Consider the following 20,326-nt stretch of genomic DNA (forward strand, 5'->3'; position numbering starts at 1 on the left):
TCTCCTTGCAGTCCAAGAGACTCTCAAGAGTCTTCTCCAATACCACAGTTCAAAAGCATCAATTCTTTGGCACTCAGCTTTCTTTATAGTCCAACTCCCTTTAAGTGTCAGAATAAGAAACTGTGACCTTAAAACACTAGTTCACTGTAACATGATGTTGGGAAAGCACATAAACTCTGTAAAGTTCCATTTCCTCAACTAAAAACTAGAGATAATTTAATCCACCTCAGAGATGAGCTTCAGTTTGAGGATAAAATCAGATAACATATAAGTGCTTTCTAAAAGCTTTAAGCAAAGTTAAGGTGGTAACAACATGTGGGATCTTAAGTTTCCTGGGCAGGGATTGAACCCACACCCCTTGCACTGGAAGCGAGGAGTTTAACCACTGTACCACCAGTGAAGTCCCAAGCTATTGATTTTAACATCTACATCACTTGAGTAATCTGCAGATTATCCCAGCATTTTACCTAGAAGATTGAATTCTAGAAAAGATGATTTTTTTAATGAAATAATATACTTCTGACAGTACCCATTATTATGAAAAAGATAATGATGCCACAAACAGTAATCACCTTTGGCTATAATCTAGAGATCAGGTCAAAAAACTCCAAGATGAAAAAAACCAATGGTTCACTTGGTAAGTATGGTTATGGATATAATATTTTCTTGTTATTAAGACAAACCATGAAGGATTATCTAGTTCACCTATCTATCACACCTATCTATCACATGGCAGCATGCATGAGGTTCTTTTCTGACAATTTTTGTTTACCAACCACACCATTAAGCAAAGGCTTTCATGAAAGTTAAAAAGCATGAAGAGTGAAATAATAATCTCCATCATGGCTGATTCATGTCAATGTATGACAAAACCCACTACAATACTGTAAAGTAATTAGCCTCCAACTAATAAAAAAAATAGATTAAAAAAAAAAGAAAAAGAAAATAAAATAATCTCCATCATCTCAGTGCTTTACATGCAAGGAAAAGACATATTTTCCCTGTATAATAAGCCTGATATATTGGATGATAAAGGATAACGGATCAAAATGTCACACTGGAAGACCAAATACCTATTTTCCTTTCTTGCTGTCAACACATGCCCACTCTTGACCAGTTAGTCCAAAACAAATGTCCTGTCACTGACTTTCTGCCAGTTTCTTTTTCTTGTTAAAAAATTTAAATATAAGGTCTGTTAACAGGAAACATAAAAGAAAAGGGGAGGATTGGGGGAATTACAAAAAGCAAAGGAGAGGAAAGAGAACAGAAGAATACTGAACAGGAGGAACCATTTATAATTCCTCTGCTATCATCATACATAATTGGAAATTAAACCAAGGATATAATGCAGCTAATGAAGTGTACGATCTGGTGGTAAAAGAGGCAACTTCCACTTATCCTATTAAAATAAGAAAAGAAACAGGGAAAACTAAACCTGATTAAAAGACCCAGAGATCAGATTACAGGATTATCTTCAGAAAAGTCTGCACTGGGAAAAGAGGTCACTGCCAAATGGTCACGGAGCCAATGGCTGACCAGAAGAGATGCACCCCAATAACAAAACACTGACTCTGGGAAAAGACTGAGGGCAGGAGGAGAAGAGGACGACAGAGGATGAGATGGTTGGATGGCATCACCAACTCAATGGACATGAGTTTGGGTAAACTCCGGAAGTTGGTGATGGACAGGGAGGCCTGGCGTGCTGCGGTTCATGGGGTCACAGAGAGTCAGACACGACTGAGCAACTGAGCTGAACAAAACTGTACCGCTATTCCTTTAAAATCCCTTCTATTAATACCTTGCCATTTTCATCTCCTAATCTTCACATTCAGACTGCTAGATTTTTAGAAACATACTGAGGTGGATCCATTAAGGGTTGCTTAGAGTTCTCCTGGTTAGGAAGCCATGCTTCTCTTACATTAACGGAAACTTAAAATGAGCTAGCACACTGAATCTCAAGGAGGCAAACATTAACTTCAAGACAGTATAGCTGGATTATATAGGACAACTCACTTGTCCTTGCATCTATGCTACAAAGGAATACATCCCATAACATAAAAAAAAAAAAAACCAAACTGTTTTTAGTTCATCTTACCTCCCAATTACAGTCAATTCTGTTCTTTGGGAGACTGCAACTAAACATTTCTCCTCCTATCTCACCTCCACCCCTGCAGACCTAATGTAATATGTATCCTTTATAGACACTAAACACAAATATATACATACATGCAAAAGCATGCACACACATGTTTGTGTATAAATCAAATTACACTCAATGCTAAAAAAACCTTTCTCTGCTGTAACTACACACTTCCCTTCAATTTGACAGCTCGAAGTGGACCCTTGAAGTCTGCTGAATTTTTTTTAACATAAGCAACTTGTGTTTTGACTTACCTTACACTATACCTAAAAGAATTGGACAAAGAAACAAAAGACAGCAATAGCTAAAATTTATTGAACACTTACCATGCCATTCACCCTCAAGCAACTCTAATGTAGCGGCTATCAAAATCTACCTATTACAGATAAGGAAACAGGTTTTAAAAATGAATTTATAAATAGAGGAACTCAGTGACTTGCTTAATCAATACAGCCCAAAAAGATAAAATGCTTGAATACGAACGCATGGCCTGTATCTGATTCTAGTGTCTGAGTACTAATCACTCTGCTGACTGAATTTATAGAAGTCCCAAGAGCTGTGAAAGAAAAATCAAAGTTGGGCAGGATGATACAATCAAAACATTACTTCCTGGCAGATTTATATAAGGAGAAAAAGGTATTCTCTTACTTTATATATTTCAGAGATAATCACATCCTAGCAGCACTTCACAGGGCAAGATTTACTATCTGGCTATAAAACCTGATTTATAAGCTACCCCTATCGTATACACAGAAATTCTGAGGGCATAAATTTGACCTCACTTTTTCTTTTCTTAAAAAAGTAGCAAGCTGGAGCAGTGGATATGAATAAAATAAAAATTGTCCTGTAAAAAAAGAACGATAGAAGGAAATTTAGATACTCATTGGGAGTGGAGTATCACAGATAGAGGTTTTTTAGGAGGACTCTCTCACACATTTCCTTGTCCCCTTGAATGATTTCTATAATTTCACTCACTTTCCTAGTTTCAGAACCCAAGAAAGACAGCACTTCTGAGTACAGTGACTTCCTCCTGTTAACTAAATTACTATTTAGAAGACTTTCATTCCTAGCAATGACCTTCAAGGTCACACTCTCTGAAAAAAACACTTCAATTCTCATATTCAATTTACAATCCTTTTGGCTGCTGCCCCTTGAAGACTTGAATTGAAAGCAGTAGAATAGCTAACCAAATCTATTATAATGAAATATACAGGTGATTTGTATATTTTTATCCTTCTGAAAATCACCACCAGTTCAAAACCTCACTTTCTTCTTTATGGAGTTGCCTGAAATAACATGTTAAAGCACAGGGCATTTATTCTAAACAGGTTTCAGACATTATCATCTCCAAGGATATGACTATATGGTACCAGTTAATTTTACAGCTCATGCTTTAATCCAAAGACACTGTCTAGACTGTCAACTAATAATATGCTGATTATATGACATTCTAATGTTCTGTTTTCCCATCTTCTCCAGAATGACAAAGTTGAATGAATACATCTACCTAGTAGAGTCAACACATCCCATTACAGCAAGAAAGTCTGAATACATAGTAATAAGAAAGATTAAAAAATTAGACCCAACGAAACTCATTAATTACTTGAGTGGCTTAAGATGTGTTCTGATGAAATGTAAATAAGCACAAAGCCAAAATACTACAAATAAATGTCTACATACATAGAAGAGGCACTCCTAAGAGTTAAAAGGCAGAGTTACTTGGTCCACAGGCCCTAAAATCACACAAAAGAATGCTACAACATGAACAAAACAAAAAGTTTATTATCACACCATTCATCTTCTCCTCTTTTTGAGAATAAGTAATCCTCTGCCAAATTAGAGCCTTGAGATCATTTTAAAAGGGACACTAAGAAATGAACAAGCTGAGATCTTTTGGTACACAACTGAATTACAATATACAACAGATCCAGTTTTCCAGAAGTTGCCAACAAAAACTGCTCTAGTTATATCTTCGAACAATTCTTTTAAGAGTAATTCTGCAATGGTGTGTTAATTAATATTGTAGATAGACTTAAGCTTCCATCTGTAGATATGCTGACCTCAGAAACCCCTAAAAAGTAATGTCTGGCTTTAAATATTGTATACAAAAAAAATTTTTTTTAATAAAATTGCCACTGAAATATTAACCTTTCTAAACTCATTAAAAACCAGCACCACAAAAAAAAAAAAAAAAAAAAAACCAGCACCACGATTGCTATACAGTAAGGAAAAGTTTGTTTTATTAAGGGCTTACTCTATATCAGATTCACAGTGAAGTGCTTTGCAAACCCTCTGTCCTTTATCTTTCACAATGGTCCTATGATAGAAACACTGTTTATAATCTCCATTTTGTAGATGAGGCTACTGAGATGTTCAGGAAGACCATCAAGCTAAGAAAGGCAGACCAGGATACAAACCCAAGTCTGAATGATTCCAGAGCCTGAGTTTTAACCCCCACGCTATTAATACTGGGAAAGAAAAAAAAATCATTTCACAGTTACAAAGCACTTTTCTGTTTTGAGAATCCTTGGTAAACAGTGAGTCAACTCTTATCCAAAGTAAGTCGGGAGCGCTTCTGAAGGTACTAGGCTCTGAGAACTCTAAGGACTCAAAGGAGCCACTTGCAGAGAAGGCAGGAGCTTTGGGACATCTGTGAAATGGCTATCTCATTTTCATGTCATTTCAAATGTCATCTTTAGCAATACAAAACATTTTTCATCACTGTTCTAAGCCCTTTACATGTTCTAATTCAATTAATTCTCACAAGTCTGTGAAGTAAATTCTATTATCATCCTCCTACAAGGGCTGAATTTGTATGTCCCCAAAATTCACATTTGAATATTTGAAGTCCTAACCTCCAAAAACCTCATGTGACTGTGTTTGGAGATAGGGTCTTTAAAGAGGAAATTAAGTTAAAATGAGGTCATTACAGTGGACCTTAATTCAATATAACTGGTGTCCTTATCAGAAGAGTAAATTTGGATAGACACCTAAGGAGGGAGGATCATATGAAGAGAAGGGAGATGCCCACCCACAGGCCAAGAAGAGAGGCCTCAGAGGGAGAAACCGAGCCTACTGACGCCCTGGACTTGGGCTTCCAGCCTTCAGAGCTGGGAGGAAATCAACATGCTGTGTAAGCCAAAAGAAAAGTGAGTCAACTCTTTATAAGAGGAAGTGGCTGAAGGCAATTTGGTATGCTGAACTGAATGCTGCAATAGCAAAAGGACATCTGTTTTGAAACAGGTGAAATAAAGTCTGTATTTCAGTTTATAATAATGTACCAAAGTTAATTTCTTAGTTTTGACAAAAGTACCATAATTATATAGTAACATTTTATTATTGAGTAAACCTGTGTGAAGACAAGCATATGAGAAGTTTCTGTATGGTCTTTGAAACTTTAAGTCTAAAAATCTACTCCCAAAAATGAGATTAAAAAAAAAAAAAACACCCTAAGTTAGAAATAATTTCTAAAAATAAAACTTGATTATGATTAAAATTTCTAAGGTGCGAATGCACATAGGAAGATCTTCACAAAGTTTATCATAAAGATAAACAAAAATCGTTTCCTTACTCTGTAAATAAAGACAGAAAAGCACTAAGATCAATCAGTGGGCAGGCGCGCTTCCAACTAGGCAGCTGCCAATGATTCCACTTACTCAACCAAATACATTTCTTACTAGGGGCATCCAGACAAAGACTGAACATGTTACCTACTACATCACTCTTACCCACTGCCTACCAACATACTAATACTCTCCCACATGAGTAAAATTTGACCAGCTCTGAAACTCCTTCATGGACATGGGGCATGAAGAGCATTATGCATTTCTAATTTCACTTCTGTATAATATTCTAAGTTTACAACTCTGTTTATTAATATATGTCTAGAGATAAAAGAAATAATGTAATTAAAGTACTAAACTGAGGTTATTAATAAACAATTTTACACAGCCCACAAGGACAACAAATATATTCTGACAAAAATCCTTCTCAAATTTACAAAGTGATCTAGAGACTTGAGTTTTTCATTATTTACCATCTCAGACTGACAGCAAACCACCATACACTAAGTGAAAGTGAAATCACTCAGTCATGTCTGACTCTTTCTGACCCTGTGGACTGTAGCCCACCAGGCTCCTCCATCCATAGGATTCTCCAGGCAAGAATACTGGAGTGGGTTGCCATTTCCTTCTCCAGGGGATCTTCCCAACCCAGGGATCGAACTCAGGTCTCCTGCACTGCAGGCAGACACTTTAACCTCTGAGCCACCAGGAAGCCACACACTAAAGGCCTAAATAAAAATTACAATAATTAGAAAGCATGTCATGTTAGGTCTATTCCTCAAGAATAGCTGCTGTTCATAAGAAGGAATGAATTTGCGTCTGTTCTAGTGAGGTGGATCAACCTAGACCCTTATACAGTGGGAAGTAAGTCAGAAAGAGAAAAATTAAATATCATATATTAATGCATATATATGAAATCTAGAAAAATGGTACTGATGAACCCCTTTGCAGGATGGGAATAGAGACTCAGACATAGAGATCAGACTCATGGACAGAGAAGGGGAAAAAGAGGGTGGGACAAACTGAGAGAATAGCCCTGAAATATATACACACCCAAAGAAGGCAATGGCAACCCACTTCAGTGCTCTTGCCGGGAGAATCCCATGGACAGAGCAGCCTGGTAGGCTGCAGTCCATGGGGTCGCTAAGAGTCAGACATGACTGAGCGTCTTCACTTTTCTGCATTGGAGAAGGAAATGGCAACCCACTCCAGTGTTCCTGCCTGGAGAATCCCAGGGATGGGCGAGCCTCGTGGGCTGCGTCTATAGGGCCGCAGAGTCGGACACAACTGGAACGACTTAGCAGCAGCAGCATATACATTACCATACGTAAAACAGATAGCTAACAGGAAGCTGCTGTGTATCGCAAGTGCTCAGCTTGGTGCTCGGTGACAACCTAAGAGGGGTGGGACGGGCTAGGAGGTGGGAAGGAGGCTCAAGAGGGAGGGGACATGTGTATACCTATGACTGACTGATGTCGATGTTTGGCAGAAACCAACACAACATTGCAAAGCAATTATCTTCCAATTAAAAATAAATTTTTAAAAATTTCCCCAAAAGAATAGCTATTGTTTATTAAGCATTTACTCTGTTAGGCATTACTTAAATTTTTAAATAAATTATTCCTTCATGTTCAAAATAATCCAGTAAAACGGGCATTATTACCTGCTTTTATTTTTATTTTTCCAGATGAGGCCACTGAAGCTCATTTTAAATAACAGTCTCAAGGCCACGCTTCTAGTAAGCAGCCAAGCCAGGATGCCAAACAGCAACCACTCTGGACCCTAAATGCTGTGTGCTATTTCCATAACCCAAATTTTCACAACCTTAGCACTAGTGACGTTTTGGGGTGGATAATTCTTCGCTGCAGAAGACTCCCTGTGTGCTGCAGGATGTTTAACGTATCCTTGAACCCTACTTACCAGATGTCAGTAGCAATCTTCCCATCAGCTACGACAACCAAAAGTGTTTCCCAACACGGCTTCGTACCCCCGGGGAAACTTCCACTACCAGTTGAGAACTGCTGTCACTATCTCACGTGGCTTCTAACTGCTGGCTAGCACATGGTTAAAATACATACTTTTTCTAAGAGGAAAAGTGCTACTTTTCATACGAGAGCTTTCCAGAATAAGTTCAAATTAAAAGAAGCTGAGGGGAAAAAAAGGAGCTGGCAGTTTAACTAGAGCCTTTGCTGAAGGCCATACTGGGCCAAGTTCTGATAGCATGCTGCTTGTCCAGAAAAACCCTCAACAAATGAAAAACATGATTCTGGGGGTGGTGTTGTTGTAACTAATCCAGTAGTTTGTACTTTGGCTGAGAGAACAGAGCAATGGAAAAGGGACATTCCCGGGGCAGTTCTCAAGAGTGATGACAGAACTGACAAGATCAAAGGGGCTAAGGCATGGAGCCAAAGGATTCAGGAGATCTGAATTCGCAAACAAAAAGCAAAGCAGAGTCTCAGGGAGCAGATTCCAGTGTAAACATTAACAGAAACTGGAATATCTCAAATGCCTCTGAGAGAGAAAAAAAAATTGTAGTAAGGAGGGAAAATCCTAGTATGTGGACAAAAAGCTAGAGAAAAGTCACTATCACCCAAAAGTGTATCTTTCTTGCAAATATCAATTTACAGAGACCAGGACTTTCAAAATTCTGCTATGTGAAGAAATCATGGGAGTTATCTTCCTCTCACCGCAAAGTGCTTCCTCTTTCTAAATATATAATTACTTTCAACAAAATGGACCAATAAACTTGGCCTCTAAAGATAAGTTTAGCTCTAATTCCTCAGAAAAGGTTTTACCATATGAATCTGTAGAGATATCAAAGAGATCAGTACCTTTTAAACTAATATTGTAGTGGAAATTCCCTGGAGGTCTAGTGGTTTGGACTCCATGCTCTCACTGCCAAGGGCCAGTGTTCAATCCCTGGTTAGGGAACCAAGCACGTGGTGATGGTACAGTGATGCACAGCTGCCTTCCTGGTCAGGGAACTAAGATCCACAAGCAAGGCTCCATCCACCAAAAAAGTCACCAGATTTTAACTGACATTTTACCCTCTGATTTCAAAGTCATTTCTCCAGAGGTACTGGTGCTTTCACATCTAGGATGCCCTTCTAAAGTGAGCTGTAAGAAAACTACTCAGGTAGAACCAGGAAGCATCAATTCCTTCTGCAAGTGGTTCTGAGAGTTGCTGGTGCAGTGCTGCCACCATGTGGGGCAACTTCTGAAAAAGTGGAACAAAATTCTCCCTCAAGAGCAGTAAAACTGGACTCATACCTATCATGGGAATAAGAGGGTTCAGAAGATTTCCTTATTAAAACAGTCGTCAGATAATTAAGGCCTTTATTTGTTCAAAATTTTAACCATTTCTGGAAAATCAAACAGTCCTAAATATGTACGTGCATATATGTATTTAAATTGTATCATGCATATACACACCCATGGAGGCAGTAACCACACTGATGGGTATTGGGGCTCAGAACCAGGTTAGAATTCTGGCCAGAGTACCACTAGCTGAGTGATGCTGGAATTATTCTTTAGCTTCTCCAAGTGAGAGTCCCTTGGACTGGAAGGAGATCTAACCAGTCCATCCTAAAAGAGATCAGTCCTGGGTGTTCATTGGTAGGACTGATGTTGAAGCTGAGACTCCAATACTCTGGCCACCTGATGTGAAGAGCTGACTCATTTGAAAAGATCCTGATGCTGGGAAAGACTGAGGGCAGGAGGAGAAGGGGACCACAGAGGGTGAGATGGTTGGATGGCATCACCAACTCAATGGACATGGGTTTGGGTGGACCCTGGGAGTTGGTCATGGACAGGGAGGCCTGGCGTGCTGTGGTTCACGGGCTCGCAAAGACTCGGACACGACTGAGTGACTGAAGTATACACTACTTGATCTCTATCATAGAAAAACCTCTAATTCAGAATAACTTCTAGTTCAGAAGATAGGAGAACTACTAAAAAAAAACAAACACTTTAAGTAAAAGCACCAATCACTACGCCTGACACAGAATGCACTTTCCTTTTATTTTTTTAAACTACTCATTTATTGGCTGCGCTGGGTCTTCTGCTGCTGTGCACAAGGGCTTTCTTCAGCTGCTGTGAGTGCAGTGGGGGCTTCTCTGACTGCGGAGCACAGGCTCTAGGCATGAGGGCTCAGCTGTGGCGCAAGGGCTTGGTTGCTTCAGGGCAAACGGGATTTTCTCGGACCAGTTATCGAACCCCTGCACTGCTAGGCAGATTCCCAACCGGTGGACCATCCGAGAAGCCTCTCTTTTTCTTAATGGTATTAGGAAGGTCATCATTAGCCTTAGGACCTTCTCAGATATTTGAGTTACTATACCTTCCATTCCACCACTAGACACTGGAATTTACTTCACATTCTTACACTCATTCATTATCAGCAGCATTTGACCCAATTGATAAAAAGGACAACCAGCAGTCTAAAAACAGCAGTAATACTTCTGGCAAAAAAACAGGACATACAGTTGAGATGCAAGTATGGGTTTAAGAACAAAAGTAGGCATGGGGATATATATGTGTTTATCTCTTAGTCCAAGCTTTTCAGTTCTTCACTAAAATAACAGGAATGAAGAGCAAAAACAAATGATTTAATGTTTGTAAAATAAGGCCAAGGAGTTCCAACCAGTCCATCGTAAAGGAAGTCAGTCCAGAATATTCACTGGAAGGACTGATGCTGAAGCTCCAATACTTTGGCCACCTGATGTGAAGAACTGACTCATCTGAAAAGACCCTGATGCTGCAAAAGATTGACGACAGGAAGAGAAGGGGACAACAGAGGATGAGATGGTTGGATGGCATCATCGAATCAATTGACATGAGTCTGAGTAAACTCTGGGAGTTGGTGATGGACAGGGAGGCCTGGCGTGCTGCAGTTCATGGCATTGCAAAGAGTCAGACATGACTGAGGGACTCAACTGAACTGAGAATAAGGCGGGAGAGAAGTATTCCACTCTCAAGCCTGCACAGGTAGAGTGGGCACCTGAGAATGAATGCCTCCTTAAATTCTGCCTCCTGGGCACCTTCTTAACAAGATGTCAAACAAAGGAAATAAGAAGAATTTCCTATTTAGAGGGCAGCAGGGTCCAACAATTTAATAATCCCTAATGCTAACACCTGTTCTAGGAAAATCTTCAAGAAAGATACAATAAAACATAAGGCATTCCTGAAACAGTTTCTCACAATTCTACTAAGTAACCTTAAATTTTCTCTAAGTTTTCTCAAAGATACTTGTGAAAATCTCCTCAAATCATCTCAATTTGTTGTATAAAAACAGGTTAAGATTATTAAAGTTTATTATTAATTATAATGACACATTAAATTCAGAGACCCATTCATGTGTGACATCTTTAAGTTACCCATAGGTAAGTAGGGGGTAGGAGAAGAAAACAGGTAAAATAAACTAGCATGTATTAATAATTACTGGACCTGGTGATGGTAACTGACTTCATTTTATTTACTCATTTAGTAACTCTAATTTTGAAGATGTTTGAAAATTCCTATAATGAAAAGTATAAATAAATAAATGGCATACATATACTATTTGTATATTAGGACTTCGTTTTCAGCTCAGTAGGGTATGAGACAGACAATCTTTGGGTCCCATGGAAGTCATGCTTCACATAGCTAACCTATGGCTCAATGTCCCAAAGATTTATTTTAAACATGCTTTTTAAAGAGATCCATTTTAAATACTGCTCTCATAAAAAAATGGAAATACATTACCATTGGATTTGAATCTGCTATGAGATCCCGCAGAGAATCCAGAAATCCCTGATCTTCCACCATCTGGGCATTGATGTCATGGAGTTTTGCCACACAGACTGCTGCTGTCTTCCGGACATAGGGATCTTCATCCTTTAAGCACTTGCGGAGGGGCTCACAGAGATACTCTGTAATCTTGTCCACCCGGATGCACCCCATGGTTCTGACTGCCAAAGCTCGAATCAGAGGATTGGGATCTTCACAGTCCTACAGACAATAATCATTGACAACTATTGGTGTACATGGTGTCTAAAATCAAACAGTCTGACTTCTATAAGCCACAAAAGAACATTTAATTAATGTAGGTTTCCAGTTATATTCTACACCAGAACCTACATTTTCCAAGTACAAAATTTAGTTGCCTATTCAAAGAGTTTAGGTTAGGAATTCATTTAACTGTTTTATATACACAATGAAGACATGCCCTGTAGGATTCATTCCAGAGCTGGGCAGAAATTTAGATAGCTGGTGTTACTATCCTCATGGCCATTAGTGGACCTGCTCTAAAAAGAGAAAAAGGCTTTGGGCTTGTATTCTGGTACAGGAAAAAAATCAGAAACTGGAAAGATGTGTCCCACTCCACAAATAGCAACCAAGGAGAAAAGAGGGGTGGATATATCTGGAGCCTACAGCCAAGAAAACAAAGGAGATTCCAGAAGCTGGTCTGGGTCCCCCAGAAGTTTCTTAAGTGAAGCAGCAGCGAGATCTGCTGAAATGCTGATTAACATATATTCTCCTTTCCTAGCAAGTGCCTACAGTATTTGGAGGCAAATACTGTATTAATAGAACACTTACCGTGAAGGAATATCCCTTAAATTGCCCTGTATTTAAAATTTTCTTTAAACTTTATAAACCTATGCACAAGCTAACTTTCAAAAAATATATACTAAATTATTTCCAATGATATCATCCATCTATGAATCACCAAACAGAATGAAGTGTTATTTTGATTCTGTACATTTTTTAGTTAAACACAGAAAAAAAAAATTCCATGAGAAGAAAGCATGTTTATTTTTTCAAAACAATAGCAGCTAATTTTAGAAATGCCATCTGATTTTTGCTTCTAACGTACACTGAATTCCAGACAGAGGAAAAAAACAATAAGTAAACAAAACAAAAAAATCCCAATCTCTAATAGAGACAACCTTATTATTATGTTCATCATATCTAATCACATGAGAATTTTAACTGGATATACAATAGTATTAAGGACTTTCTTTGATGGTCAGTTGCTTAAATGATTTTTCATCCTTAGATTGTTTGGAATTTGCTTTAAAATTATCCAGTAGGAGAGGACTTGGTGGTCAGGAAAGCATGTATGGAGAATATAAGTTAAACAAGACTGGTCATAGGTTGGTAACTACTGAAACTACAAGGTAGGTATTTAGGAACTTACTATACTATTTCCTTTACTTGAGTATGTTTGAAAATTTCCATAACAACAACAAAAAAAGTTAATCGTACTTATTAAAACAAAATTAAAAGGCAGCTTCTATAGTTTCCACTACTTCTAAAACATAAGCATAATTTCTACAAAGATAAATAGGTAAGGCCCCAGGTTACTGACATTATAATGATATGCCCAACCTTTGTCTGCCATAGAAGGTTAAGAGTGACATTTCACCTGGCTTTCTTCTCCCATCTGGCAAGGATGTAACAAGCCCAGCTGACAGAAGGCTCACCATATGGTCTAAACTGGATGACAAATGCCAGCATACAGAATGCTTAAATCATGAACATTCCTACTCGTTGCCAATACTTCTCTAGAAGCCCTCTTTTGGAATGCAGACGCTAACCATATCAAGAGACACTTCTTAAAAGGCTTTCTGAGATAGAAGAAACTGTTCTTGAGTCCCTGAGAAAAATTTACCTTCACAAAGCTGTTGACAGCCATGATGGCCATGTCTGGCTGACTCTTGGCATAGTTCATCAAGTAGAGATATACAAGCTTCTTCAGTTCCAGATTGTCCGTCTGCATACAGTTCACTACATCTGGAAAGAGAGAGCTAAGAAGAGAGAAAGGGAAAGTGAACTGATGTTGGTGTCAAGATGCTGGATAGGACACAAAGAAAAAGCCTTAACTTAAAAAGTAATCTGATGAGAGGATGAATGCAGTGATAATAATCACAGAAATGAATTACTAAAGAAACTACAGTCATGGTCTCAAGAAAATACTGAAAACTAGATTTTTAAAAAACCTTTTACTTTGAAAATTTTCGAAGTGGAGACAGCAGTTTAATGCACCTGATGCATCCATCACCCAGCTGTAAATATTGATACATACCTGATCTTGTTTCATATACAACCTCAACCCACTTTCCCTCCCCCAGTCCCTACCCCATCTAATTGCTCTAAACCATTTCTAAACAAATCCTAGACATACACCTTAGTGTATCTCTTTACAAATTTTTTAAAAAATCACTATGTCACCAAAAACAGTTAACAGTATTCTTCATACCAATTCTTTGCAGTTTCAAAGCACTACAGTTGCTATGCTTTTCAATGTGCATATTCTTCCATCTCTAACCAGTGGGAACTTATGTGGCTGGAGTCCTTATTAAAACAGTTCCCAGATAAGGCCTTTGTTCAAAATTTTAACCTTTTCAGAAAATAAAACAGTCCTGAGCATGTGTATGTATGCATGTTCAGTCTCTCAGTCATGTCCAACTCTTTGTGACTCTATGACTATAGCCCACCAGGCTCCTTTGTTCATGGGATTCTGCAGACAAGAATACTGGAGTGGGTAGCCATTTCCTTCTCCAGAGGATCTTCCCAACCCAGGGATTGAACCTGAATCTTTTGCATCTCCTGCTTCAACAGGTGGATTCTTTACCAGATGAGCCAGCAGGGAAGCCCATGTGCATGCATATACAGATTTAAACTCTATTATATACATACACCCATGAAAGCAGTGACCAGTAATGGATACTGAGACCCAAAACTAGGTTAGAATCCTGGCTACATTACCACTAGCTGTATGAGTTTGGGATTATTCTTTAGTCCTCTGAGCATACCTTTCTTATCTCTAACATGGAATAACTTATAATTCAGAATAACCTTTAGTTCAGAAGATATGAGAACTATTAAAAAAAAAAACCTGTTAACTAAAATCATCTATTACCATGCCTGACACAATACACTTAAATTTGATTCTCCCTTTTCTTAATGACATCAGAAGGTCATCATTAGCCTTAGAACCTTCTCAGATGTTTGTGTTAAAACAACAACATTCCACCACTAGATGCTGGAATTTACTTGACATTCTTGCACTCATCCATTTCTTATCAGCAGCATTTGACTCAACTGATAGAAAGAAAATAAATGTGCTTCATATTAACACAAATATTTTATAAAGTAAGACTATTTTACTTTTTTAAAAAGTTAAAATGACATTGTTTTAATTTCTGCAAATCTCTTTAATGTCTAGTTTAAGCAAAAACTGAGTCCCAATCTCAGGGTCATGGGTCAAGCCCCATGTTTGGCGTGGCTTGGGGCTTCCCTGGTGACTCAGATGGTAAAAATCTGCCTGTAATACAGGAGATCCCTGGGTGGGGAAGATGCCTGAGAGAAGGCAATGGCAACCTCCTCCAGTATTCTTGCCTAGGAAATCCTATGGACAGAGAGCTGCAGTCCATGGGGTTGCAGAGAGTCAAACACAACTGAGTGACTAACATTTTCACTCACTTTCACTTAAGCAAAAATAGCTGGATTCTCACATCTGCTCCTGCATTCAACCCGTTATAGAATGTTGTTTTAACTGAAGTATTAAGAAGAAAACACATCTTCATACACATATATAAATTGCAAAATGGAGTATTTTAATACCTTTTTCATATAACTGGGTGTTCTTCTTTGACACATTAAAGCCAGACAAATGATTGTTTTTCTTTTGTCTTTTTTAGTCCACAAATCATAGTTTCTTAAATGTTAGGTGCAATATGGAATCTGAAACCATACTGATAAACTTTCTGTACTTGATTGAATTAAAATCCATTCATTTAGCATTTATTTTGACTGCATCTTTTACCCATAATTTTATGATATATGCACTGGTTATTTGGAAAACACTGGTTCAATGAGTTACGCAGGTCATCTCCAGGTTGTCATATTTCATTATATAGCACCAAATAATCACATTCATTAATTTCACCACCAATCTCATCAGAAAAATCTCTAAGTATCGGAAACTATCAAGCTCATTATGGGAGACACAAGTTTTCCAACACTCTAATTTTTAAAGTTGAAATGTATCTACTGCCAATTTTTTTCCCTTGAAGTGACAGGTTCACTTTGTTCATTTTTTTATAAAATGTCTCCCAAATATTAAGTCTGATTAACTGTAATTTTGTCTGTCAATCATTATTTCACATAGAATGGTATTCCCAAGTCAAACAACTGTGCAAGGGCTTTTTTTCAAATCAACCGACACACACTGCTATGCAGAAGTACTTTATGCAAATTCCTGTTTCATCACACAGAATATTAAAATGACCTGAACTCAGATTCAAGTTTTACTGAAATAAATTTGTAGTGCTTCATGAAGGACAGTCCTGAGTCAAACTGCCCTTTTTTCCTCCAAGCACATGGTGGTGAAGGATATAGTGACTACTGTTATGGTCTTGCACACTGCCTTAATTCAGAATACAGCAGCAGCCGTGCAAATATCAACATATTGAAAAGGGCAAATAAGACCTAAGTATTATTACAAGAATAGCTTTGACCTCATGGAATTCATGGAAAGGATCTCAGGAATTCTCAGGGCCTGCAGACTATCTTTACTTATTTCCAAATGGTTCTGCTAAATTACGGGGAAAAAAGAGGGAGAAAAAAAAAATTGACCATTTGGACTTTGTTACCATTGATTTTCATCTTGAATTCAGCAACTCAATGCGGAGTTGTACAGTTGAGGCACTGGCATGAGCCAATTAAACTACACATGGGCTTCTGCTCCTCTGTATATTTTTATCATCTTCTAAAACTACCTTAGCAACAGATTTGTAATTGTGCCAGCTCTCAGGAGGTTTTATGCTCGATCTACATGCAAATGAAATCAAACTGGTTTCACTCTTTTAAAAACTCCACACTTGGTCACAGAGTTAATATAAAATCAACCACACTTCCTAATGTTTTCAGTGGGACAAACTAATTCATATACATTCTTATCATAAGAGCTTAAATGAAAAGCAGTAAAAAGCCACTACAGTGAGAGTCTAAAGTGAGCAAGGCAGAAGAGGTCACCCTTACCTAACATCCTTCCCCACAGTCATAGCAGCAATCACTTTCTTCACAGCCTCTTTCCTCTTTTCTTTCTTTTCATTGTTGAGTTCAGCCTTTAATTCAAAGATTTCTCCTAAAAGAGAACAAACAGATGAGGTCCCAGGGTCAGAAAATTAGAGCACAACACGGCACTATGTAAAGTAACACCACAACAGCTAACTAGAGGCAAGGCTGCAACTGAAACAAATTTTTAAAAAAAGCAAAGATGTGAAATCTTTCTACAAAGGGGACAGAATGGCAGGCATCTGAGGGATGATCTCCCATCAGAATTTCCAAGTCCTGAGGAAAAAATAAATGTAGGCAGGAAACAAGTTCACAAACCAATGTTTTCAAACCAGAAGATACTTTTCATTCACTACTCTCAACTCCACAAAGTGAGGACCCAAGGTCACAGGGCTAGCAAGTAACAGAACTGGCCTTAGAACTGTTTCTCCCATCTTTTTCAACTTAAGAATCTTCCAACATTGTCTACACATTCTTGCCTGGGAAGGATCTAAAAATACCAATGCTCAGGCTCCATTCTGAATCAAGTAAATCAGACTTTCAGACAGTAAAACTCCTACATTCATATTTTTTAAAGATTCCCCAAGTGATTCTAATGTACAGGGTTGAAAATCACTGTTCTAATCAGTACTTTAAGATATCAGTGGAATTTAAAGCCGTATCCTGTTCAATCAAGCTAACAACAGAAATAATCATCCTGAAGCTTCAAGAATGGTACAAACCAGTCATTTCTAAAAGTACAATCTTCAGTGACTGCTCAAGCTCTGCACTGTGAAATGCCAGGGCTGTCACTACTATTTTAAGGCCTAGGCTCACCTACCTTAAGAAAGCTGGAGCTGAAATAAGAAGGTAACAACTCTCAACTGGTTTTAAAAGAAAGAAAATATACTATAACACTACAAAAAAGAAGTTGACTACTGCCACTTCCACTTCCCATCTAGCATACTGCCTCATTTTCTTCCACTGTTCTTGACATTCACTTCAGCCTCGCTCACCAGTGTAATAATAGTGGGGACAGCAAATGATGTGATCTGCTGAAGCCCCTAAATGAAAAGGATGAAACCAGTAAGCAGCACAGAAGATAAGCACTAAAAAAACTTGTTAGATCAAGATATACTGCCAACAAAGCAAATACATTTTGACAAAAATCGCCCCTTTACTTGACAGCTGCTATAAAAACAGCACAGACAGAAAAGCTGGGCCCTTGAAAGAGTCATTCTCCTCTTCTCCAAGTCCTCCGCTGCCGAGTCCAGCTCTCAGGGTCCCTCCCATCACTTACTTCTGGGGAAAGTAAAGAACAAGCAGCAGGGTTTCAGAAAATCCGAATTGTGAACAGCAGCAGGAGTCAAAGAATCAAAACAGGATGTAACTGAAATTATTCCAACTCCAATAGCATAAATTTAAAGAGTATGTTCCATGGCAGTTCTGGTGGGTGTTACAGGAAGTAAAAGGAACACAATCTATCCATTTTTCAAAATGTGGTATTTACTCAGTCATGATTCGTCTTAAGTCTCAAACTTGTACAAAAATCCCTGAAATTAAAAAAAAGTTATCAGGACCCATTATAAGAGAAGGTTTGAAGGATTAGGTGAGTTTTTAAATTACATCTTTTTGTATCATTATACACAACATCTGGGTTTCCCTTGTGGCTCAGCTGGTAAAGAATCTGCCCGCATTGTGGGAGACCTGGGTTCGACCCCTGGGTTAGGAAGATCCCCTGGAGAAGGGAAAGGCTACCTACTCCAGTGTTCTGGCCTGGAGACTTCCATGCACTGAGGGGTCGCAAAGAGTCAACATGAGTGAGCGACTTTCATTTTGACTTCACACAACATCTAGGTCATCAAAGCACACAAAATGTTAACAGAAGAAATAAATACATTTCAGAATGGTAAGAGAATCAGAAATAAAGCTGAAAATGAATAACCGGGGCTAAAGGATTTTCTAAGGTGCAAGCAATATAAACAGGAAGAAGCTGGGTGGAGCCGAGGGGCACTAAGTGAGGCAAGGTATCTCATACATACTACCGCTTTATTAAATTCTTATCTTTTCCCCTTCCTTCCCCCCCTTCATCAACTCTACCAAGTAGCTAGCAATAGCTCTCAATCTCAGCTAAACACTGGAAAAATCTGGGGAGCTTTTAAAAATCCCATCAAAGTCATATCCCAGACCAAAGAAATCAGGACATGTGCAGGGGAGGACTGGACACCACCTCCTCTCTTTCACTGGGCAATTCCAATGTGTCGGCAAGGTTGAAAGCCATGGACTATAGCAGCTGATGTAATAAGTAGTGTTCTATGGTGTTTTCTGTAGTATAGTGGAAAAGCCTGTTTAGCCTTAATTAACTCCAAATGACAGAACAAATGACGAATATGCTTGGGCTTTCTAGATAACTTTCTGGTGCTCCAGGCACTATACCTGCCCTCCCATTTTTTCTTTTGAAATCATTTTAATCTTACAGAAAATCTGTAAAACTCCCCAGTTTCTAATGTTACACCACATTTGCTTTATCATACACTTCTTTATATATTTATACTTTTTCTTCTGATTCATTCAACAAACTGTAGACATCATCTCTTTAGCCCTAAATTACATCAGTGGGTAATTTCTAAGAACAAGGAATTACGTTACATAACCGTAATACAATGATGAAAATTGGGAAATGTAACACTAATACACTATCTAATCTATACAGACTTAATGATCTTGATAATGTCCTCTGCAGTAATTTTACCCCATCCCCCTCGGGCCAGAACCCAACTCAGGATCACGCATTACACTTTCCGTCACGTCTCAGCACCCTTTAATCTGAAACAGCTGGGCAGCCTTTCCTTTCATTATAATGACATTTTTAAAAAGCACAGGACAGTCATTTTAAAGAACACCCTCAGTTGTCATGGGTATTTTCTCATAATTACACTGAGGTTATGCATTTTGGCAGCTGTAATTAATAAATAATGGTATGTGCTTCCCTCTGCATCACATCATTTTTCTCTTTACCAAAAAAGAGGTCATGCAAAACAATGCATGAGTGCAAGGATAAGAAAATATCAAGTTTCCATGCAGCGTTTTGTATCATCTCTTTTTAGTGGTTAAAATTTTTTTCAATCATATGTACTAATATATGCACAGAAAAGATTAAGGATACACATCAACTTCCCATCAGAAACAGAAATAGAAAGAGAACTTTTATCTTTACTTTTTATTGCTATATTGCTTTTATAATACTCATTATAAAATATTTCCAAGGAAAAAATAAAAGAATTTGGTGCAGCCACTATGAAAAACAGTATGCGAGTTCCTTAAAAAACTATAATCACCATATGATCCAACAATTCCACTCCTAGGCATATATCCAGAGAAAATTCTAATTTGAAAAGATACATGCACGCCAATGTTCACAGCAGCACTATTTACAATAGCCAAGACATGGCAGCAACCTAGATGTCCATCAACAGATGAAAGGATAAAGAAGATGTGATTTATACATACTATGGAATATTCTTCAGCCATAAAAAAGAATGAAATACTGCCATTTGCAGCAGCATGGATAGACCTAGAGATTACC

General features: G+C 38.1%; 1 protein-coding gene across 5 annotated transcripts in view; it reads right to left on the reverse strand.

Moving 5' to 3' along the window:
- Window positions 1-20,326, reverse strand: part of AP2B1 (adaptor related protein complex 2 subunit beta 1) — a 109,827-nt gene that overhangs the window by 81,867 nt on the left and 7,634 nt on the right. For all 5 annotated transcript variants that reach the window (XM_020902318.2, XM_020902319.2, XM_020902317.2 and 2 more), the window contains exons 3-5: window positions 16,726-16,831; window positions 13,352-13,487; window positions 11,443-11,688 (exon numbers count right to left, since the gene is read on the reverse strand). In XM_020902318.2, coding sequence (XP_020757977.1) covers window positions 11,443-11,688; window positions 13,352-13,487; window positions 16,726-16,831 — 488 coding nt within the window. The remainder of the gene's footprint in view (window positions 1-11,442; window positions 11,689-13,351; window positions 13,488-16,725; window positions 16,832-20,326) is intronic.

This window comes from Odocoileus virginianus, chromosome 17 (assembly GCF_023699985.2).
Source record: "Odocoileus virginianus isolate 20LAN1187 ecotype Illinois chromosome 17, Ovbor_1.2, whole genome shotgun sequence".
NCBI classification, from domain to species: Eukaryota; Metazoa; Chordata; class Mammalia; order Artiodactyla; family Cervidae; genus Odocoileus; species Odocoileus virginianus.